Here is a 23,095-nt window from a genome sequence, read left to right as displayed (position 1 = left end):
GAAACAGGTTTCCCCTATATGGGGCCTCGAAGATAAAAAATGAAGCATCAAAAATAAGATATACTGGTAGTGGTAACTCGGAAAGAGAAGGTACATTTTTTTAAGTTGTGAAAATTTGGATTTTTTTACTTTAACTCTCCTGTCACCTATAGTGTCTTTTTCATAAATATTTCCTTGATTACTTTTTAATACACATTTAGATAGTTATGTAGAATATCTCAGAAAAGAAAAACAAGTTGTTTCGACAGAAAAAAGATTAAGGGAGACATAGAAGGACTGTGGTGACTTCACTGCACATTCTTTACCATTTGAAACCATTTGAGCTTTGCATCTCTTAATTACCAGATATGTAATTATTATCTGATGCTTTCATATTTCATTTCTTAAATTTAGGATTGTAAGTAAACCAAAATATTGGTAATATAATATAATGGGATCATCTTTAAGCGGCTTTCAATCTGAAAATGTATAATTCATAGGATTGTGTTTTAAATTCATGAATTCAAAAGTCCCTGAAAATATTGCATATCTAGTTCAAATAAGGAGAGTCTCACTGCAGACTACTTCTATTATTAGAAAATCGTCATTGTTCAGAGGACGTACTATTTGATTTTCAATCAAAAAATCCATCTTAAGTTTTGTCTGCGGTTTTTTTGTTTTGTTTCGTTTTTTTAAAGAACAAAGTACTCCCTCGAATAAATGACAAGGAGTATTAATTGTAATGGTAACTTTGTCATTATAATTTCAGGGGAATCAAAGAAAAAATCTAGAATCGACAGTGTCTCAAATTGAGAAGGAGAAAATGTTGCTACAGCATAGAATTAATGAGTACCAAAGAAAAGCTGAACAGGAAAATGAGAAGAGGAGAAATGTAGAAAATGAAGGTAAATTGTTAGTACTTTTGAGAAATACTGAAATTTCTAACACTGTCCTTAGGTCTTTGTCCTTGAGATTGTCCTTAAATTTAGTGTCCACGATATATTTGTGAAGCCACAATCCTAAGACACCTCATGAGCTAGTCATTGTAGCATTTTTTAAAAATGGCAAAGTAAATACAGATTGGTTTAAAACAAGAGTGCTTGTCTATATATGCTTAAATTAAATATGTATGTGTTTATATATAGATATGCATGTGAAAACGCATGTATGTAATATGTTTGTTTCTATGTATTAGGGTATTGACACATAGACTACCTTAGGAAGGATATGGAAGAGCTAGTAATAGTTGTTGCTGGGCAGGAGAGTCAGTTGAGAGAGACACAGAGGGACCAGGAGACAATGTGGAGGGAAGAGGACTCATTCTACACTATCTACCATTCGGTATAATGTTATACCTTTTGAATGTTATACCATTTTATAAATACTGAACTATTGAAGTAATTGTACTGTTCAAAAATAAATAATATTAAAACTAACTTTATAATATTATCTAATAGGTGGATCTTAAGCTAATAAAATAATTTGAGATATTATAACTGTAGAAACAAATCTGTTTTACACTCTGTTATAAAATGATGCTCCACTTTTTGGTGATCTTAAAATGTAAGTACTGCCAAGACGGAATTTGGCTTTGGGAGAGGAAGTGGATCTAATGTAGCTGACTATTATAGCCTAAGACTAAATGTCATCTTTTTTAAGGGATTTATGTACTTCCTCTAAAAAAACTTTGTAATTTCTACATTTTATTCTTTTATTTTCTAGTTTCTACATTAAAGGATCAGTTGGAAGACTTAAAGAAAGTAAGTCAGAATTCACAACTTGCTAATGAGAAGCTGGCACAATTACAGAAACAGGTAAGTTTTTCAAATGAGGTTCCTTTTTTAAAGTTATAGTTAATTAAAATAAGTTTTATTATATTTGGTCAAAAACCTGTTTTGCTCTCTTTTAAATAGCTAGAAGAAGCCAATGATTTACTTAGGACAGAATCAGACACAGCTGTAAGATTAAGGAAGAGTCACACAGAGATGAGCAAGTCAATCAGTCAACTGGAGTCCCTGAACAGAGAATTACAGGAGAGAAATAGAATTTTAGAGAATTCCAAGTCACAAACAGATAAGGATTATTATCAGTTGCAAGCTGCATTAGAAGCTGAACGAAGAGATAGAGGTCATGATTCTGAGATGATTGGAGACCTTCAAGGTAATGTTTTTTTCTTATTGTGGTAAGATATGTGTATCATAAAATTTACCATTTTAACCATTTTTAAGTTTACAGTTCAGTGGCATTAAATACATTCACACTGTTATGCAGCCACCTCCACTGTCCAACTCCAGGACTTTTTCATCATCCCAAACTGAAACTCTGTATCTATTAAACATAACTCCGTTCTCTTCTCCCAGCTGCCCCCTGGCTAACCATTCTACTGTCTGTATCTATGAACTTAACTCCTCTAGGTTCCTCGTGTAATTGGAATTACATGATGTTTGTTCTTTTGTGTCTGTCTTAATTTCACTTAGCGTAATGTCTTCAAGGTTATCCATGTTCTAGCACATATCAGAATTTCTTTTCTTTTTAAGGCTGAATAAATTATATTGTCTGTATATACCACATTTTGTTTATCCATTCATCTGTTAATAGAAGCTAATTTTTAAAATTTTTTATTGTGATAAAAAACTCTAACATAAAATTTACCATCTTAACCGTTTTTAAGTAAAAGGTTAATATATTTTTGCTCATATTACCCTCATAAAGAAAATGACTTTGGTGAAACCAGAAATTGTTAGCGTTCTTTCTCTTTCAGGATAATGCCTACATTTGTATCACATTGTAATTGCTTCACTCTCACAGGCACCCCTGTGAGGTAGGTAATGTAGATATTTTCCGATTTTACAGCCAAGTTAACTGAAAACTTAATTTAAAAACTTGTGTAGTTCATAAAGGTCTTATTATCAAAGTGAGACTAATCCAGGCAAAAAGAATAATCACTTTTAAAACCTGGTAATTCCTCATGCATTAAAGGTAGAAACTCAGTTGTAGAAATAGAATCCCATTACAAAGAATTAGATACTTGGGAAGTTAAAGACTAAGATACAGCCATCCTTGTGAATCTAAAAGGCAAAAGATTGAGTATAACTAACAGTGAATAAAGGAACAATTTTAAAATGTTAGTAAAATTTAGTTTGTTTTCAAAAAGATGCCTGGCTTTGCCCACTTCACATATTTTTCTATTTTCTATTCCTATTAGGAACAGCATTCGTGCTACCTAATCAAAACAGATATGTATGCAAGTTGCCTGATCTCTCATGAAAAAATGAGGGGGAGGGGACACTTTAACTTTAGTAACAAATGGGAACATAGTTTGGGGGTCTCATGGGGCTTGATGATTAGCTATAATTCTGTGGAGAGAGGTCAAGGTCAGTTTTTGTGACTGTGGAAGTGGAAATTAGGATCTCCCATTGGTTCTTAGCTGAGGAGTGTTGTGCAATCTTATTTCTCAGGGACCAGGATTAAAATAGATCTGAATATAACCAAGAAAGTAACCTCTTTATAAATATTAGGAAAGCCTCATACTTGACTTCCTTAAATTGCTTTTTTAGGCCCTTTTATGTAGTTTATTAGCTGTGTGAAAGTCCCTTCATCTTCCTTCTTTATCTGTAAACCAAGGAGATTAGAGTAGTTTACCTCTATAAATTCTTCCAATTCTAAAATTCTTTTAAGTCTGTGATCTTTATGTGACTGAGCTTTGAACTGCTTATTTCCAAGGCAGAGACCATTATCCATGTGCTAATCAACAGTGGTTTTTAACTGAATCTGTTTTTTAGACATCAGTTAGTTAAGGAAAATTTATAGCATGAAATATTGTTAATCGTTTTGTCATGTTTCAGTGCTTCTTTTGTTTTGTTTTAAACTTAAATGTGAATCAAAGCTCACGCACACTAAAAAAATGCACACAGCTTACGTGAGCTTCGATGTACATATAAAAGTGCACGTGGTAAAAAAATAATAATAATAATTTTTACATTAATCCTTTATGGTCCTTAAGAACTTTCAGATCCTCAAGTATAAATTTCTTTTAGTGTGGGATGTTGGGCTTTTAGCAGAGTCCTAATTGTTATTCCCTAATTGAATGTCTTCTATGTAAACTAGTGGGCAGAATCTTCTTCATGAAGTATGAGAAATAATTTCCCAAATATAATTAAATAGTAAATATTTTAGGCTTTGCAGCCCACTCTGTTAGATATTCTTTGTTTTTACTTTGCATAACTCTTAAAAAAATTCTTAGCTTCAGGTCTGTACAGAAACAGTCTGAGGGTCTGAATTGCCAACGCCTGTAACAGTAACGTACATTATAGAGAAGGTAAGCTTCCAAAAGTCAGGCCATAGAGGCTTAACAAAAATGAATGGGCAAAGGTCAAAATGTCATGGAGGAATGAAAAATCTAATTGAAATGATAAACTTTCCATCTAGTAGGTTTATGATTCTTTAGATTGAAATGCAAAAAGACAAATTTTCAAAATTAACCATTTTTAACACCAAGGTCAAAGGTTTGGATCCCCATACTGGCGGGCTGCCAAAAAAAAATACACACACAAAATTTTTTTTGTTTAGGTGATAGAATTAGATCATTATATAATACATGCATATATTGAAACAACAAACTATACCCCACAAACATGTACAATGAAAAAAAATAAATTTAAAAAATTAACCATTTTTAAAAGTCTTTTTAAAATTATTGTGTGGTTCATTTCTTTAACTTCTATTTTAGAAAATTTCAGACATATACCAAATTAGAATACTATAATGATCCCCCTGTGTACCCATCATCCAGCTTCCTGTTTCATTATCTATCTCCACCTCCCCAATCCTTTGACGCTGAATTATTTTGAATCAAATATCAGGCATTATTTAATTTATAAATATTTTAATATCTCTTAAAGATAAGGACTCTTAACCTATATGCCACTTCACTCTTTTTTGTTCTTTGTTTTTGTTATTGCCTGGTTGAAGAAACCAAGTTTTTTATCCTATGGTTATCTTATTGTGAATTTTGCTCATTTCATCTGCTGGTGTCATTTAACGTGTTGCTCTATCCCCTGCAGTACTTTAAACTGAGTTAGGTCTAGAGGTTTGATCTGTTTCAGGTAGGCCTTTTGTAAGAATACTTGTAAGTAGTATTATTTAGTCACCAGGAGGTACATAAAGTCTGGCTATCTTTTTTTGTGATGTTAGCAGCCATTTATGAACATTGCCTAGATTTTTTTTCTTTAGGAGTTTGCAGTGATGATCATCTATTTTTATCATGTCTCCTTCATTCATTAACTAGAATACTACTATAAAGAGATTTTTTTTCTCATCAATTATATTGTTACCTTAAGATGCAGCTTATAAAAAAGAGTCAGGTTAAATTCTTGATTCTTTCTTGTGTCAGTTTTCAGAACAGTGAGTTATTTCCCCAGCATTCTCCAAATGTGACCAGTGAATTTTAAAAATATATTCATGAACTCATTAATTTTAATATATTTAATGTTTGTTAATTCATTGCAGTTTTTTAATTGATGTTCACTTGAGGCTAGTGGGAATGTCTTCAAGTTTAGACACTAAGCTGGTAGCCTTGTATAGATAGATAGCATCCTTGCTTTTTTGGTGTGCATAGATTTTACAGGATCAATTTCTGTCTGAGACCTGGCATTACCCGTTTTTCAAGGAACTCTAGTTCCTTTTTCTGGCATGTGACATTTAGGAACTATAATCTGGGTGCTGTGGGTACTCACTCGTATTGGGTTGGTCAATTATTTGTAAGTCATTTTAATGGACAAAGATAGGAAATAATTATTTTTATTGTAGTTTCTAATTTTTTGTATTATGATCAGAAACTATTACAAGGTTTCTACGTTTTGGATTTTTTTAAATAAGTTTTTTCTGGCTTAATTTATAATGCATTTTTGTTTTGTTTTTTAACTGTTAAATGGGCATTTGAAAATTGCGCAGGTTTTTTTTTACTTAAAATCTTTTTGGGTTTGTTTTTTGGAAGGAAAACAATTTTCTAATCTAATCTGTCAGTTCACTAAGATTCCATTTATTCTTTGTCTTTTTAATCTGTCAAATTGAAACGTGTTTTAAAATTCCCACTGTGATTGCATGTGTTTTTTTTTTTTTCACATAGCCCCTTTGTATTTCTAACAGCTTTTATCTACATTTTTGAGGTGAAACTTATATAACAAAACATAATCCTGTAAGAGTGTATAGTTCAGTGTCGTTTCATACATTCAAAATGTTGTACAACTACCTCTATCTGGTTCCAAAACATCTTCATTACCCTAAGAGAAAACCATGTACCTATTAAATTGTTCCTCCCTGTGTCCCCCTCCAGGTAGCCCCTGGCAACCACCAATCTCCCTGTCTCTGAATTTACCTATTCTGGATATTTCATATAAATGGCATCATACAGTATGTGACTTTTTGTGTCAGGCTTCTTTTACTTAGTGTAATGTTTTTAAGGTTCGTCCATATTGTAGCATGTATCAGTACTTCATTCATTTCTGACTAATATTCTGTGGTATGTATGTACCACATTTTGCTTAGCCATTCATCTATTGATGGATGTTTGGGGTTGTTTCCACCTTTTGGTATTGTGAATAGCATTGCTGTAAACATTTGTATACAAGTCTTTGTTGGAGTGTCTGCTTTCAGTTCTTTTTTTTATTATTATTTTTGATGGCTGTCCAGTATGAGATCGAACCCTGGACTTTGGTGTTCTCAGCACCATACTCTAACCAAGTAAGCTAACCAGTTAGCCCCAGTTCTTTTGGATGTGTATTTAGGAGTATAATTGCTGGATCACATGGTAATTCTGTGGTTAACTTTTGAGGAACATCCAAACTTTTCCACAATGGCAGCACCGTTTTACATTGCCACCAGCAATGCATGAGGATTCCTGTTTCTCCACATTCTTGCCAACGTTTAATATTTTCCTTTTTTCAGTTATAGCAACCCTAGTGGCTATGAAGTGGTGTCTCACTGTGGTTTTGATTTTCATTTTCCTAATGACTAATGATGTTGAGCATCTGATACCCAGTTGTCCCAGCAACATTTGTTGAAGAAACTTTTTTTTCCTCTTTAAATGGGCTTGGCATCCTTGTTGAAAATCAGTTGGCCATATATGTATGTGTTTATTTTGGGGTTCTCAATTCTATTTCGTTGGTCCGTTTGTTTATCTTTATGCTAGTACCACACTGTTTTTCAATCACTGTAGCTTTTTAGCAAGTTTTGATATCTGAAAATTTGAGCCCTTTCCAACTTTGTTACTCTTCTTCAGTACTGTTTTAGCTATTCAAGGCTCTTTGCAATTACATATGAATTTGAGGATTAGCTTTTCTGTTTCTGCAAAAAAGACTTTTGCAATTTTGATAGCAATTGCATTGAATCTTTGGGTAGTATTTCTATCTTAATGTTAAGTCTTCCAATCTATGAATGCAGGATATATTTCCATTTATTTAGGCCTTTTAAACTTATTTCAACAATGTTTTTTAGTTTCTAGTGTATAAGTCTTACACCTCCTGGGTTAAATTTATTCCTAGGCATTTTATTCTTCCGGATGCTCTTGTAAATGAAATTTTAAAAATTTTCTTTTTGAATTGTTCATGGAGTATGATGTTAGCTGTGGGTATTTCATAAAAACCCTGCTTTGTATGTTTTTAATGCAATGTTTTTTGGTGTGTAAGGTTTTAATGACTTCTATATCTTTTTGGTAGATTAGAATTTATATTATAAGTGATAGTAAATGTGTCTGACCTTGAGATTTTTTTCTTAACATGTATTTTCCTATTATATCTCACCCATTCACTTATTTTTTATTTTTGTACAGTGTTGGTGGGCCTCACATTTATGCCTTTCTGTAGATTTCATATTTTACCTGGAGATTTTAACATAATTAAATATAAGTGAGGTGTTTTTTTTTGCTGAAACTTATCATATTGCACATATTAAAATACAGTAAATTAAAAATACTCATATGCATCTGTAAGAATTTTCACAACACGAACACAACCACATAATAAGAATCCAGATCATGAAACCGAACAAGACCAGCAACCCAGAAGTCCCTTGGGCTTCCTCTCAGTCACTATCCTCCTTTCCCCAAAATAATCACTGTCCTGTGTTCTAACATCATAAATTAGTTTTGCTTATTTTTAAAATTTTTATAAATGGAATCATGCAGTAAACACTCCTTTGTTTCTAGTTTATTTCACTTGTGTTTGTGAGTTTCATCTATTGTTGTACATGGCAGTAGCTTGTTCTTTCTTCTTGCTTATATTCATAGTATTCCATTTACTATGTATGACCACTGCGATTTATTTATCAATCATTCTGTAGAGAATGGATTTTCTAATTATTTCTATTTGGGGGCTATTTTGAATAGTCCTGATATGAACTTTCTTACACATTTTTCTAGTAATCTCACATGTGCTTCCTGTTAGGTGTATACCTAGGAGTGGAAGAGTCAGAGGATATATGTATATTTACACTTAGTAAATACTTCCAGGTATTTCAAGGTGTGGCTGCACAGTTTACTTTCACTCACAGTATATGAGAATTCTAGTTACTCCACATCCTCATCAGAGACAACACACATCCTCACTGAATATTGTCAGTCCTAATGTAGCTGTTCTGTTGGTGTGTAATGGTATTTCCTTGTGGATTAGTAGACATTTCCCTTACATCTAAGATTGAGCAACTTTTCATATGTTTATTGGCTATTATATTTTCCTATATAGTGCAGTTTGTTTTTTTCTTTTACGGTTAGTGCTATGTTTAGTGTGGCCTATGGAAGAAATCTTTGATTAGATTATGAAAATATTATCCCTATTAGCTTTAGAAGCTTTATTTTCTTAATCCACTTTAGGTTAAGATATCTAATATCTTGGTTCTTATTCCTTCCACTATGTTTGTGTATTTTTTTAATGAAGCTTCTTTGCTTTGGGGCATTGCACAGACAAGTTATAGTTTATTTCTAGTATGTCTTTTTAGGTAGAATAAATGAGGAAAATAAATTGTATTTTATTTAATGTATTTTTCATATGGTTGTTAGTAATCTTTAATGGATTCAACCCATATATTTTCATCACCTTGCCTTCTTAGGAATTGGTTTGTAATAAGCTTCTTCTACATGAAAAATTCAAAGCTTAATCTGAATTTGCTATCTTTGTACAGGTTTTAAAACGTATTTATTATAAATATAGGAGGAAGCATTTTTTTAAATAGTACTTCAACATTTGAACATCTTGGCTCATTTGCTTTCTCTCTTTCCATACACACACACGCACACACACTTTGTATTTTTGCTAAACCATTTGAAAGAAACTGGCTAACATTTCTTTCTCCTACATGACCACACTCCAGCACAAACATAATATCTTTATCACAGGTGAGTGTAAATTATTTATTTCATTGTTCTCTAGATTCTAAAATGACCTAGCAGACAAGCATTATCAGTGCCAAAGATTTAATATTCATTTGTTCATTAAAGAACCACTTTACAAACACTAAAATATGGGAGGCAGGAAGAGTACATTTGAAGCTTAGGTAAATACGGTACGTAAAACTGTACTTTGAGTAGTACCAAATTTTTCCTGGTTCTTCAGGGTCCTTCATCAAATCCTAGGCCACTTTGAATCACAAAATATGAAAATAGATTATTGCCTATGAACTAGACAATATAATTATATTCATTTAAGTTATATTCTACAAATTTGTGTTTGCTAAATATATATTCATTAAAACCTATAAGATTAATGAATGTTTTAATGAAGAGACAGTTACTAAATATATGAGTTGCTAACATTGCATGGCATGAGCCTTGGATAAGTTAAAACTAAGCTTTATTAGAGAACTTGAATTTTTAAAAATTCACTTTACTATAAAAATGGACTTTGGCTCCATTAAGTTTAAGAGTAATTTTACTAAACACTGCAGAGTGTCTGGTGTATGGCACCTAATAAATACTTTCCTTAATTAACTGAAGTGTCTCACCTTTAACATGATAGAAAAGAACACTTACTAAGGACTTGGATCTGATTTCTAGCCCAAGCTCAGGCTTCATCATTTTGAGTACTTATAAAGTAAGGAATATGCATTACGTGATATCCAATTAGAGATAACATTCGTATTATTGTATATTGTGTTTATTGTGTATGCTACCAGGAAACACTTAATAAATTCTATCTGATCAGGAAATTTAATACAGTTTGTTTTGGTTTTTTTATTTTAATGGTCACACTGAACAAAAAGATTTTTCTTTCAATGACTGTGGACTTGAACTTTTTCCTCACTTGATAGCTCGAATTACATCTTTACAAGAGGAGGTGAAGCATCTCAAACATAATCTTGAAAGAGTGGAAGGAGAAAGAAAAGAGGCTCAAGACATGCTTAATCACTCAGAAAAGGTAAATGATCTAACATGTACCAATTATGGGATAGCATTTACTGGTTATCAGAGATTGTAAGGTGGTTTTATTAGGGTATTGTAAAACATTCCTAATGTTTATATAGTTACATTTCTATACGTTTTTATGTTTTACATTTGGTTGATCGGTTATGAGGGGATGTATGCATGTCTTATTTGGGGTTTTGTTATTCTGTTTTGTTTATTTTTACCCTGGAAAGTTAGATGTTAGATGTTGGCAGATTATTACAAATTGCTTTGGTTTAGAAATACCTTTTCTTAAAGAATTTTTCCCCTATTCTCTTTGTACATGGATAAAATGAAGGTACTGATCCTTGCTAGCCTTATGAAGAAGGAAAACGAAGGATCAGTATATAGGGGACTATGCATGTTTGTTCCATTTTGTTGGTAAGAGTTAGCAAAGTAGAAAAGAACTTAAAGTGATTGGCCATTGCACTTAGAATTTTCTTTCTTTCTTTTTTTTTTTTTTGTCATTTTTGTGACCGGCCGCACCACGCTCAGCCAGTGAGCGCACCCGGCCATCCTTATCTAGGATCCGAACCGTGGCGGGAGCACTGCTGCGCTCCCAGCGCCGCACTCTCCGGAGTGCGCCATGGGGTCGGCCCAGAATTTTCTTAATAATCCAAAGTTTCATTGGTTACCCTCTGTTCCATACCTTGTTAAGAAAAGGATTAAATAGATAGTATACAGATCTAGCTCTCACTTTTTCAGTGCCTCTCTTAAATGTTGGAGGTTCAGTAGAACTTCAGATAATTTATCAGAAAAGCCACTATTTATCATGTCCTTGGGACATGCTTCATGAAAATTAGAATAGCTTTTTGATGGCCCAGCTGGTGTAAATGTGGAAATAAGATAAAAGAAGGAAGAGTTAGAAGTACTCAAACAGAAATGGAATACATTGACTTGTTCTCTCTTCCCATATTAGTGACTTGCCATGGGACACTTCTTATCCTTTTGTCAAAGCAAAATGAATGTGGGTTTAGATGTAAATGTAAACAGTGATAATTTAATATTTTTTTTAAGTGGTAGCAAAAATTAGAAAATAAACTGAAGAATTGTCTTATTCATTTTCGATCCTAGCAATGAGCTGTCCTGAACATAACCACAAGCTCTGCCATCAGTCATGGTTAATGATCAAATGAGAAGGGGGGGAGGGGTGGTAAAGAAAAGGTGATATTCTGCATTTAATTATATGTGTTTATTGTGATTTTAAAAGCAAGACATCTGTCTCTTGTGAGATATTGAATAATGTAAGATTTAATAATGTACCTTTTGCACAGCGTATTACATGACTCTCATTCCCATTTTACAGGAAAAGAATAATTTAGAGATAGATTTAAACTACAAGCTTAAATCTTTACAACAACGATTAGAGCAAGAGGTAAATGAACACAAAGTAACCAAAGCTCGTTTAACTGACAAACATCAGTCAATTGAGGAGGCAAAGTCTGTTGCAATGTGTGGTAAGTATAAGTTTTAATATTTTCTACAAGATTAGTTTTAAATAAGACCTACAAAATTTTGGTTTTGATCAAAACTTTATTTTTTAGTACTTTATTTTTTAGTAGTATAACTCATAGAAATTATGATCCAGGAAAAGGATGTCTTTTTTTTCTTTTTTTATACCTTCCATTTCTTTAAATCACAATTTCACCTTCTAGTTGCCTCATTCTGCTACCTTCTACTCCCTGTAAAAGTTAGTGGATTCTCTTTTCTCTGTTTTTCAGCCCCTTCCTTGATTTTCTTCCTGATCCACCCAGACCTCATTACCTGTTAATTCATCTTGCTTTGTACACTCAGATTTCTTATTCCTTTGTATTTCCCCTGTATTATGCTCCAAACACAATTCTAGTTCAGACCAATCTGCTTTCCTCACTTCAAATAGTACTTTAGGTGGGTGTTAGTCAAATGTATTATCTCTAAACTGAGTGGAGCTGACAGTTTTTTTATACAAGGGTAATTCAAAAAGTTCATGGAAAAATGAAATTAAAAGATAATACAAGTCTTTTCATAAATTTTTTGAAGTACCCTTGCATATCACTCATTGGTTTCTTCTTTCAGACTCTCATGTATCTTCTCAAGTTTCTTATGCCATTTCTTTATCACTTCAGTTTTGGTGAACTTTTCTCACATTTCACAAAGAAATAATGAAAGCATAAGTGTGAACTCCTTGAAATCTAGTTCTCTTACTTATCTGTCCTATCCTTTTTGCCCATCTTCATTATCTTTCCTCTCATCTTAGAGGAGGGTGATTCTCTTCCTGTCCTGGTTAATATGTTCTAGCTGTATTCAGATCCATTCTCCTTTATCTCATCCTAACTTTTTATTTCTTTTTCTCTTCTTTATTCTTAACCTTTTCTGCTCCACTGGCTTCTTTCTTGTTGTAAACATGTATAAGTCTCTCCCATCCTAAAAACAAATAGACAAATCATTGTAGCAGCCTGTGATCCTTACTCATTACCACTGTTTTTTTTCCATCCCTTATTAGATATCTAGGTGGAGATGTTAAATAAGCATATAAATTTGGAGCTCAGGAGAGAGGTATCAGAAGTCAGAACATAAGTAGATAGATTTGTGTTTGATTAGAGAGAATTAAGAGGTGATGATTGTATTGGTACACTGAAGTTTGTAAGTTTGAGGTGAAAGATGATGATGTTCCATTAAAATGGTTTATATTTTGTCACCTACAGGGCATTCTCTGAGATTGGTAAAGCAGACTTATTAAGTTTGAATCCTAATGGTGCAACTTACTAGTTGCATGACCGTGGAAAAGCTAACCTCTCAGAACCTTAGTTACCGTATCTCAAAAGAGGAGCCTCAGGGTAGACTAATATCTTCTGGTAATATTAAAAGAGGTGTTATCCTACTAGGAATCTTGTTCATCTGAGTTGTATAAATTAGAGTTCCTATCATAGCCTTAAGCCTCTTGAAAATGTTCTGGAATAACGCAAGGTATAGGTTAATAACTGCAACCTTATTTTTCTGCTTTTACTGACCTACATCTTTTTTTTCTGACCTTCCTCTGTTTTTCTCCTTTGTTACTCCACTCTCTTTCCAACTATACTCTTCACCTTCTGGTCTGAAGATAGAACCAAATAATCTCTCAAATAATTTAGCAAGGACTGGATTTAGAAGGTTTTATTTTATTCCTTTATTATATTTTATAACTCCCTTCCTTTAGAGATTCCAGCTGTACAAATAATTCAAATAATGTTAGAATTTCTATAATTAAGAGTTCTATTAGAGTCCCAGGATAAAAATAATAGAGACATTTGAAACCAAGTTGCAGCCCATGTAAAGTGAAATGTATTAAAGTATTCTTTCATTAAATGTATGTTTGTAACTTTTCACTTTCACAGAGATGGAAAAAAAGCTAAAGGAAGAGAGAGAAGCTCGAGAGAAGGCTGAAAATAGGGTTGTTCAGATTGAAAAACAATGTTCTATGCTAGATGTTGATCTAAAACAATCTCAGCAGAAGCTGGAGCATTTGACTGAAAATAAAGAAAGGATGGAGGATGAAGTAAGAAAAATAGTACTGATTTTGTTCATTTTTTAAAAGAGAAGCAATCATAAGTGAGAGTCATTATCTATAATTTAAACACTATGGAAGAGATTTGAATGAAATAACCCATGTGTATCTGTGTTTACTGCTATATGGTCATCCTAGGACATAGACTTTTTTCATCTTCAAATAGTTACTAAACATTCACTTTGTAGGGTCTATACTGTTTTGTGCTATGTTGGTAACTATACTGAAATGTTATAGCTCCTCCCCTGAGGAAACTGACTTTTTAAAAACAAAACAAAACAAAACAAAACAAAAACAAAAACAAAAAACCCTCTCTTTATTAAAAGGAATCCTGTTATCCTGTACCTTTAAATAGGAGCATTACTCTTAATTTTTGGAAAAAAAGTGTTAAGCTGCAGTCTTAACTGGCTTAGATTATGGAAAGCACAGGAGGCACATTCATAGAGCAGTTAATAAATAGATAAAATGACTTTATATTCTAAGAGTGCAAGTAGGAAAGCTTTCACAAAAAGAGGTAGGATGTTACCTAGATTTTAGAGGTTGTGTAAGACCTCAAAAGGTGATAGTTTGAGAGTCAGAGCTGGAGTTGGTAGAGGGAACATTATCAGTAAAGATATGGATAAAAGAAAACTGAGTGGATAAGAAGATGGGTAGAGAAGGGACAAAAGGAACTTGATCTGACCAGAGAAGAAGAGGCATGTTGAGTAGTCATGGGAGAAGCTTGGGAGGCAAAGTATTAAAATTCTTAAAACTTTCACGGGTGCTATAGGTGAAAACACTCTTTTAGGAAAATTAATCTGGTAGTGGCATATAGAATTGACTAGAAAGAAGAGAGATTAGAGATATCTATAGGAGCCACCATGCAGGAGGAATGTATGTTGAAAATTTGAAAGATAATATTCGGTCATTTTAAAAACATAATTTTTGACTACCTGTTATTTGCCTAGTGCTGTGCTAGGAGTTAGGGTTTCTCACGTAAATAAGATAGGTATATAGTCTTGACTTATTTAGAACTTACAACCCAGAGGGAAAGACCGATATTAAAATAGTAGTTACAAGCATGACAAATAATTAGAAAGGAAGTACAGAATGCTGTAGGGGTATACGACTAATCACACCTGGGAATTAAGGAAGGCCTTGCTAAAGGTATGACATTTAAGTTGAGAGCTGAAGAATGAAAAAATGAAGAGGGAAAAACAAGAAATAACGTGCAAGAACTGTGAAGTGAGGGAGAGTTTGTTACATTTTTTTTTTTTTTTTTTTTTTTTTGTCGTTTTTCATGACCGGCACTCAGCCAGTGAGTGCACCGGTCAGTCCTATATAGGATCCGAACCCGCGGCGGGAGCGTCGCCGCGCTCCCAGCGCAGCACTCTACCAAGTGCGCCACAGGCTCGGCCCAGAGTTTGTTACATTTGAGGATCTGAAGAATATGATTGAATTGTAGAGAATGGCTAATGATAGGACTAGAGGAGTAGACAGAGCAGATCATGAAGGACATTGTAAACCACTGTAAACATCTTGAGTTCATTGATCCCAGTACCCAATAAGTACTTTATAAATATTTGTTGAATTTAATGAAATATACATTCAATTTGTTTTGTAAGCTTTAGAGGATTGTCGACTAGAGCACATAAATATTTATGAATGAAGAGGTAAATTTTAATACCTCTTTGGAATGAATGTGCCCCCAAAAGTGGCATTTATTTTCACTTCGTGCTCCAAAATATCCATGCTTGTTGTGTTAGAAAGAACAGATTTCCCCCCCACAAGATCACGTCTGAAATTTGGGAATTAATTTGACTTTATAGTAAATCTGTAATAATAAATACATAAAACAATGAAGACTCTAGAATACTGATATTTTCTATTAGTATGAGGAATTATAATGTACTTGAGATTTGATTAGTATTATTTCAAATAATGTCTAATAAATTATTAAAGAGATTTAATATTTCAATTATTTTTCTCATTCGTAGGTTAAGAATCTAACTCTGCAACTGGAACAGGAATCAAATAAACGACTGTTGTTACAAAATGAATTGAAGACTCAAGCATTTGAGGCAGACAATTTAAAAGGTTTAGAAAAGCAGATGAAACAGGAGATAAATACTTTATTGGAAGCAAAGAGATTATTAGAATTTGAGTTAGCTCAGCTTACGAAGTAAGTCTTGAAAATAATGTGATTTCTTTCTTTTTTGTGTTCAGCGTTGGCTTATGTGTTTGATGTTTTATGTGTGTATGGATTATGTACTTAGAGTTTGTGAAAGCAAGACAGAAAAAAGCTTTTAGAAATAAAAGAGTTTACTTACAAAGAAGGTTTGCAAGGAAGTTCAGGCTTTGGAAGGACAGACTCACTAAATAAAAAATATTGGTATTTAAAGGAGGGGAAAAAGGAGATTCTTAAGCTGCTTAATTTACTGTAACTTTATAACGGAAGAATCACAATATTCCCATACGATTTTCATATACACAAAAGTCATCACATTTCTTCAGACTAGAATTACAAAAATCAGGATTAAATATCTTTTTATTAAGGCTTCAGTACCTTATAGAAAATGTTCATGGTTTCTTCATTTTAGAGATTAAAATTAGACTTGTTGATATTGTGGGGTTTTTTGTTTATTTGTTCATTTTGTTTCTTTATCTCAGAATGCAAATTCTTTTTTCTTTTTTTATTTATCTTGAGATTTAATGTCCTTGCTTACTTAATTGGAGACAAAGCAAGGTGTTAGTATTGCTTTCAAAATTTGTATAAGGACATGCTTCAAAAATTTAATGTCAAAGACGGATAGGTCTTATGCCAAGTCATGCGTTTTTATATCCTCTGAAGTTACTTCATAATATCCTTACTTGCCTGCTTCATTTAAAACACATTGGTTCTTGGATAAAATTGTTATTTTTTATTTAGTTGGATTTGTATTGGTGAAATTCTTTTCCCCTTTTAGAGCTACTATTTTCATCAAGTTACGTGTTTTACATTTTTTGTCTACTAAAAACTTTCACTCAACATTCGACAGATATTTATTGTATACTTTCTATCAACCACATGCCTTGTTAAATACTAAAAATACAAAACTATTACTAACTAATATGAAATCCTAGTTGCTGTGGATAAAATTATTAATCTTTGAAATTCTGTGTCTTTGGGTTGCATGTTTCTGTCTTTTTGAGTCTGTTCCTGTCTGTGTGAGTTGTGTTTATGAGCGTATTATATGCATGTAGTTGTCTCTTTATCTGTGTTCTTGCTCCTTTGTCAGTTTATTGTTCTTGCTTTCCCTACTTATTTACCAGATTGTTCATTTTTACCACCCCCATTCTTGTGCTTAATTGGCCATAATATATAGTACAGAATTATTGCTTATTAAATATTTTCGTGGCCCCTGTTTTTAATTGTTTACTTACTACAAGGCATTGCTTTACTTACAGAAATTTACCAGAAAAACTATCAATTTTATTTTTGCAGTTTGAATAGATCTATACTTAATGTTCTCCTGAAAGTGAACTTTAGTAGAAAAGTGTTTCCTCTACTTTGCATAGCATCATCTTACAAGGAGCAAGAAAGAACCAGACAGTGTAACCTGACCAAATTAATTAGTAAAGCAATACTATATAATGAAGTATGTTTTTTAAAAACAAACTTTATTTTAGTAAACCATTTTTATTTTAGCAACTTTAACAAACCAGAAATAAAAGTCTAGTATAAATAGGAGCATTAGTTTACTGTTTTTCTTTTTATCTGAAGGCAATACAGAGGAAATGAAGGTCAGATGCGGGAGCTACAAGATCAGCTTGAAGCTGAGCAATATTTCTCGGTAAGTGAGAATCATTTTTCACATACAGACTGTTTCAAAGCCTGACTTAAAACAAGGTATTTAGATTCTTTTATGCAAACTGTGATTCTTTTTCAAATGGCTATGAAGAGAGTTTCTCCCTTTTCATCCCCATCTCTACATTTCATTTCCGAATCTGAGTTCATAATCTGTAAATGTTGTGAGGAAATGACCATTTTTGTGCAAAATTTCTAGAATTGCCACCAAAGTAGAGCTATAAATAGAAGACTTTGTTAAGGATTCTTTTTGCCTAATAGCAAGTTCAGGTGGTTTCAAGTGCCAGTATTATCATGTTTAGTTCATGTATACACATTACAGTGACCTTTGACTATAGGTATAGCTAATGATTAAGAGCTTTTTCCTGTTTTAGCTGTATATGTACTTTATGCATCTGTTTGGCTTTTTCCCTATAGATAACAATTCTAACTCTTATTTGCTGCAGACCAACTTATTTTCACTACTACTGTTGATGAGCCTTTACAACTAATGTTTTGAGGTTTTATTAGAGTCTCTGTATTTTTTGTTTCTTTTGGTTGCCAAACTTGAGCTCTACCATTTCATTTCAACTTAACGTTTATCAAGCTGCTCCCTTGGCAGCCCCCTGCCCTACACGCCTTATTCAGTGCAATTAAATGCATGGAGTTCAGGTTACACTCGTGAACATGCCCTAGAAACCAAGTGTGAACAATATTGGAAGTAATAGTTTCTGCAGTAAAGAATTTGAACACCATTAGAGCTGTATAGAATTTTCACGTAATTTAGGGCTTTGTGCTATGTTGATGCCATACTCTGTTCATCTTCTAATAAACATGGTGACTTTCTGTTTTGTTTGTTTCTTTCTTTCTTGGTTTATTAGGCCAATATTGGAATATGTTTTTAAATTTTAAAAAAATTTAGTATTGTTGAAAATCTATTCCTGAGTGCAGATAACCTTAATTATTCAAGGTGCATACTACTCACTTCTGCAAAGTTGTCTGTAGTATCCTGTACACTTTCCTGTCTGTATGCTTCCCCAGAGTAATCACCCAGACTTTTGGATGGATGTCAAATGACTTGTGATGGTTCCTATGGATTCTTGATTTTGCCTCTAGAAAATAATACAAAACCTGACTCTGTCTCTGAGTTCTGATTTATTCCATTGCTTTAGAGGATTAGCTTAGTTGTTATTCAGTTTGATAAGCTGTTTTAAACCAAATTTTAGATTTGTCTTTAATCTGGGCTTTCTAATCAGATTATTTTTCTTTTTATCAGTATTTGAAGTCAAAGAGATGAGAATCTGGTTCCTGAAGGCAAAATGGATTGTTTAACTTTAGAAATTACAAACACTATACTAGAGCAAGCCCTTATTCTTCCTTCATATGCATTCCCATAGATGTTTATGTATTTTTCCCCTAGGGAAATGCTATTTCTTAGAGGGATAATTAAGTTTGTGGTAGAAAAGTAGTTCTTCACAGCTATTTGCTGGCCCTTGGTATTTTTTTTTTCCCCTTCTCCTTATTTGTTAGACAAAAATGGGTAGTTTAAAAAAAAAAAAAATAGACATCAGAGCTAGAAGTTTACTCTACCTCCAGCACCTAACCCAATATGGGTCTGATCTGTTAAATATTTGTTGACAGAGTCGGCAAAAGCCTAGTGAATTTTGTAAAGATCGTTGTTCTGTAACGAGTGTATATTATTGGTATTTTAATGAAACATTTGATATATCTTATTTGTGGATATTTCTTTTACTTATCTCTTAACCATCCACTCTGTCTCAACCACCCAGAAGAGAAGTGGTTTTTAAAAAATTATTCACTTCAAGAATTGATCTGACTTTTAAATTAGTAGTACTTGCTAAGTTTCTATGTAATATTTTCCCAAATAAATATAATTTGTAACATACTTTATTACAGTATGATTTCTATATAGTAAATTGTACTCATTTTAAGTGTATAGGTCAATAAGTTTTGACAAATGTGTACACCCTTGTGATCACCACCATAACCAACATGTAAAACATTTTCTTCACCACAGAAATTTCCCTTGTGGCCCTTTGCAGTCAATCTTCCCCAGTCACCTCTATCTGCAGGCAACAACTGATTTGTTTTCTGTCACCATTGATTATATTCACCTATTTTAGAATTTCATATGCATGGAATCACACAGTATGTCCTCTTTTGCCCCTGGTTTCTTTATTACTCAGCATAATATTACTTATATTATATTTATTATATACTATATACTTAGTATATCTATTATTATATAGCTATATAATATTTATTGTATATATATATAATTATTATATAATAATAATACTTATATAATATCTATTATAACATGACATAGTATTACTCAGCAAAATATTTTTTAGATGTTTCATGTTGTATGTATCAGTAGTTTGTACCTTTTTATTGCTGAGTAGTATAGATATGCCACAATTTTTTAAACCCATGTGTTGATTGGATATCTGGGTTGTTTCCAGTTTGGAGCTCCTGTGAATAATGCTGTATTGAAAATTCATTTAACAGACTGTGTGTGGATATATATTTGCATTTGTCATGGGTAAATACTTGGGAGTAGAATCTTATGTTAATTGTTTAGCTTTATAAGAAACTGCCAAACTTTTTAACTTACCATAGGCACTTATTTCTTCTTATCAATTATTTTGCAGACACTTTATAAAACCCAGGTAAAGGAACTTAAAGAAGAAATTGAAGAAAAAAACAGAGAAAATTTAAAGAAAATACAGGAACTACAAAATGAAAAGTATGTCCATTTTACTTTAGAACAAGAATCAGTTTATAATGGTAGTGAGTAGGTATACCATTATTCTGATGGGAATGGTAATAGCATAATTTAGTAGGCTAATTCAGAACAAATCAGACTAGGCTGAAATTTACCATTGTGGTGAAGAAAAAAATGCAGTAAATTAACACTGTAGCAATTGCACAGATTTACTAAACTGTGACAATAAATTGTTTGAGAGTGAATTGTTTTCAAGGGTTTCTCAATCTTCAAACATCTGTTTTTATATAAATATTCATGCTCAATTTGCACATCAGTAAGTTAGATAAATGTATTTAAGTACTTCCCCTTAGTGTTATTATGTCAGTTAATTTCCATTACATGTGTGTTTAGGGCCTTAGAAGGAGAAAACCTTATAAAGCTATTTAAGTGTAACAATCTCATTTTATAGGTGAGCTGACAAGCCCCACATGGTAGTAACTCATTTAGCTGAGGTCTCATAGCTAGATAGTGTCAAAATCGACACCAGAACTAGTTTTCTGACATTGTTAACTTTTCTTTTCATTTAACTACCTTTGAAAGAAATCTTTAAAATTTTAACTGTTCTATTGTTGAAGCAAACAAATACAGAAAACAGTAAACAAATACAGTTTTATGAATTATAAGATAAATATCATTATAACCACCACCCATAAAAAGAACCTTGGTATCCATTTCAGAAGCCCACTGTATCTCACTTCCTAATTATGCCTCTTCCTCCCCAACACCACAGTAATTACTATACTGATATTTATTTGTTGAAGAAACTGGATCTTTTGTCCTGTAGAGGTTCCCTCTGTTGTGATTTTGCTGATTCCATTTCCATAGTTAGTTGAACATTCCTCCCCTTCCTCTGTGTTTTCTGCATATCAGTAGTTAAATCTAGAGCTACTCTGTTCAATATGGTAGCCACTAGCCACATGCAGTCATTTAAATTTAAATTTTTTTTTTAAATTTTAATTTTAATTCATTTTCATAATAGTGAAACTTTAGTCCTTGTATATACTAGCCACATTTCAGGTGCACAATAGTTACATGTGGCTGTTGTCTACCATATTACACAGCACAGATATATAACATTTCTATCATTGTAAAAAGTGTTATTGGACATCCCTGATCTGATTGCTTAATCAGATTCAAATCTGATTTTTAGAAGGGAGAAGATTACTTCATATATAACCTTGTAATGTCTGGTTGCCTTTTTATTTGTGGTGTTAGCAACCATTGACACCCAGTGTTAGATCCTTAATACCTTAGGTGTTGCAAAATGGAGATATTCCACTTTTATCATTCTTTCTTCATTTTTTGTTGGAATATATAACTTATTTTATGTTTATTTTTAACAGTTTTATAAATAAACTTAGGTTAGGGTTTTCATTGTTTAGCCTTGTTGACTTGATTAAAAATTAAGAATCATAATGTCTTGGTAGTAATTGTTGTTCTTTTGCAATTAAGTTGCCTTAATTGAGTTGATTACATTGATTAGAATATTTAAGGGCTAGCTGGTTAGCAAAGTTGCTTAGAGCACAGTGTTATAACACCAGTGTTACAACATCAGTACAGGGTTCAGATCCCTGTACTGGCCAGCCACAGAAAAAAAATGCAAAATAGACAATAATCTACTACCAAGCTGTGTATATTACCATAAATTTTAGCATCACATCAGGTATCAACAGTGTTAATTTGGTGGTCAAGTATCAGAGCCAGATAACATAATTGGAGTCTAAGGTAGACACAAAGCTACATTTCCTAATTATTCTGTGACAGTAGTCCTATTGCAGAGTCTGGTCTGTAGCATACCATTTGTATGGTATCCACAGTGTAATATGCAATCCCAGGTATGTGCATTCACTGTGAAGGGGGTACCCAGTCCACTCCATACTGTATTGTTTCATAGGACTGATATGTTTGCCCTTGTTTTATCTATTTAAGAGAAATGTATTGATCACCAACCACTATTGTGCTAAGTACTGTGCTTCGTGTCAGCAATATAATTATTAGTAAGTTATGGTTCTTACCTGCAAGTGCTTCAGAATCTAGTCAGGAGACAGATATAGTTAAGGTATGGCAGCTATGACATAGTGCTATTGGAACATATTGAAAGAATATACCTCATCTTACCATGTGGGATTCAGAAAACATTTCCCAGAAGAGATGACAACTAAGGAAAAGTAGAATTGGCCAGGGAATGGTATACGGGGAAGGGGGATAATATAGGGAGCAACTAGTCTGTGATGTGAGGAAGAGCAAATGATTTTAGTTTGTGACAGATAGGGCTGGAGAGATAAACCGAAATCAGATTACACAGGGCCCTGTATATCATGCTGAAGAGTTTCAAACTTTAAAAAGTGGGGAGTTTTGTTTTTGTTGTTGTCTGTTGTGTATCCCAGTACCTAGATCAGAGCCTTGCAAAGAATAAGTATACAATAAATATTTCATAAACAAATGAAAATTCTAAGGTAGGGACTGATAAAGTAAGTGTTTCAGAAAGCTCACTCTGACTAAAGAGTGGAGAATGGATTGGAGTAGGGTAAAGGTATGTGGATACAGGGAGTCCAATTATACAAC

General features: G+C 32.8%; 1 protein-coding gene across 3 annotated transcripts in view; it reads left to right on the top strand.

Annotated features, from left to right (window-relative positions):
- Nucleotides 1-23,095, top strand: part of ROCK1 (Rho associated coiled-coil containing protein kinase 1) — a 129,538-nt gene that overhangs the window by 85,563 nt on the left and 20,880 nt on the right. For all 3 annotated transcript variants that reach the window (XR_010021481.1, XM_063076855.1, XM_063076854.1), the window contains exons 14-22: nt 749-884; nt 1,702-1,793; nt 1,893-2,139; nt 10,279-10,385; nt 11,718-11,868; nt 13,765-13,925; nt 15,911-16,095; nt 17,677-17,746; nt 20,415-20,509. Coding sequence is in view for 2 of the 3 variants with exons in the window: in XM_063076855.1 (XP_062932925.1) it covers nt 749-884; nt 1,702-1,793; nt 1,893-2,139; nt 10,279-10,385; nt 11,718-11,868; nt 13,765-13,925; nt 15,911-16,095; nt 17,677-17,746; nt 20,415-20,509 (1,244 nt within the window). In the remaining variant the exon portion in view is untranslated. The remainder of the gene's footprint in view (nt 1-748; nt 885-1,701; nt 1,794-1,892; nt 2,140-10,278; nt 10,386-11,717; nt 11,869-13,764; nt 13,926-15,910; nt 16,096-17,676; nt 17,747-20,414; nt 20,510-23,095) is intronic.

This window comes from Cynocephalus volans, chromosome 13, assembly GCF_027409185.1.
Source record: "Cynocephalus volans isolate mCynVol1 chromosome 13, mCynVol1.pri, whole genome shotgun sequence".
NCBI lineage: Eukaryota > Metazoa > Chordata > Mammalia > Dermoptera > Cynocephalidae > Cynocephalus > Cynocephalus volans.
This window is presented reverse-complemented; position numbering and strand designations above follow the sequence as displayed.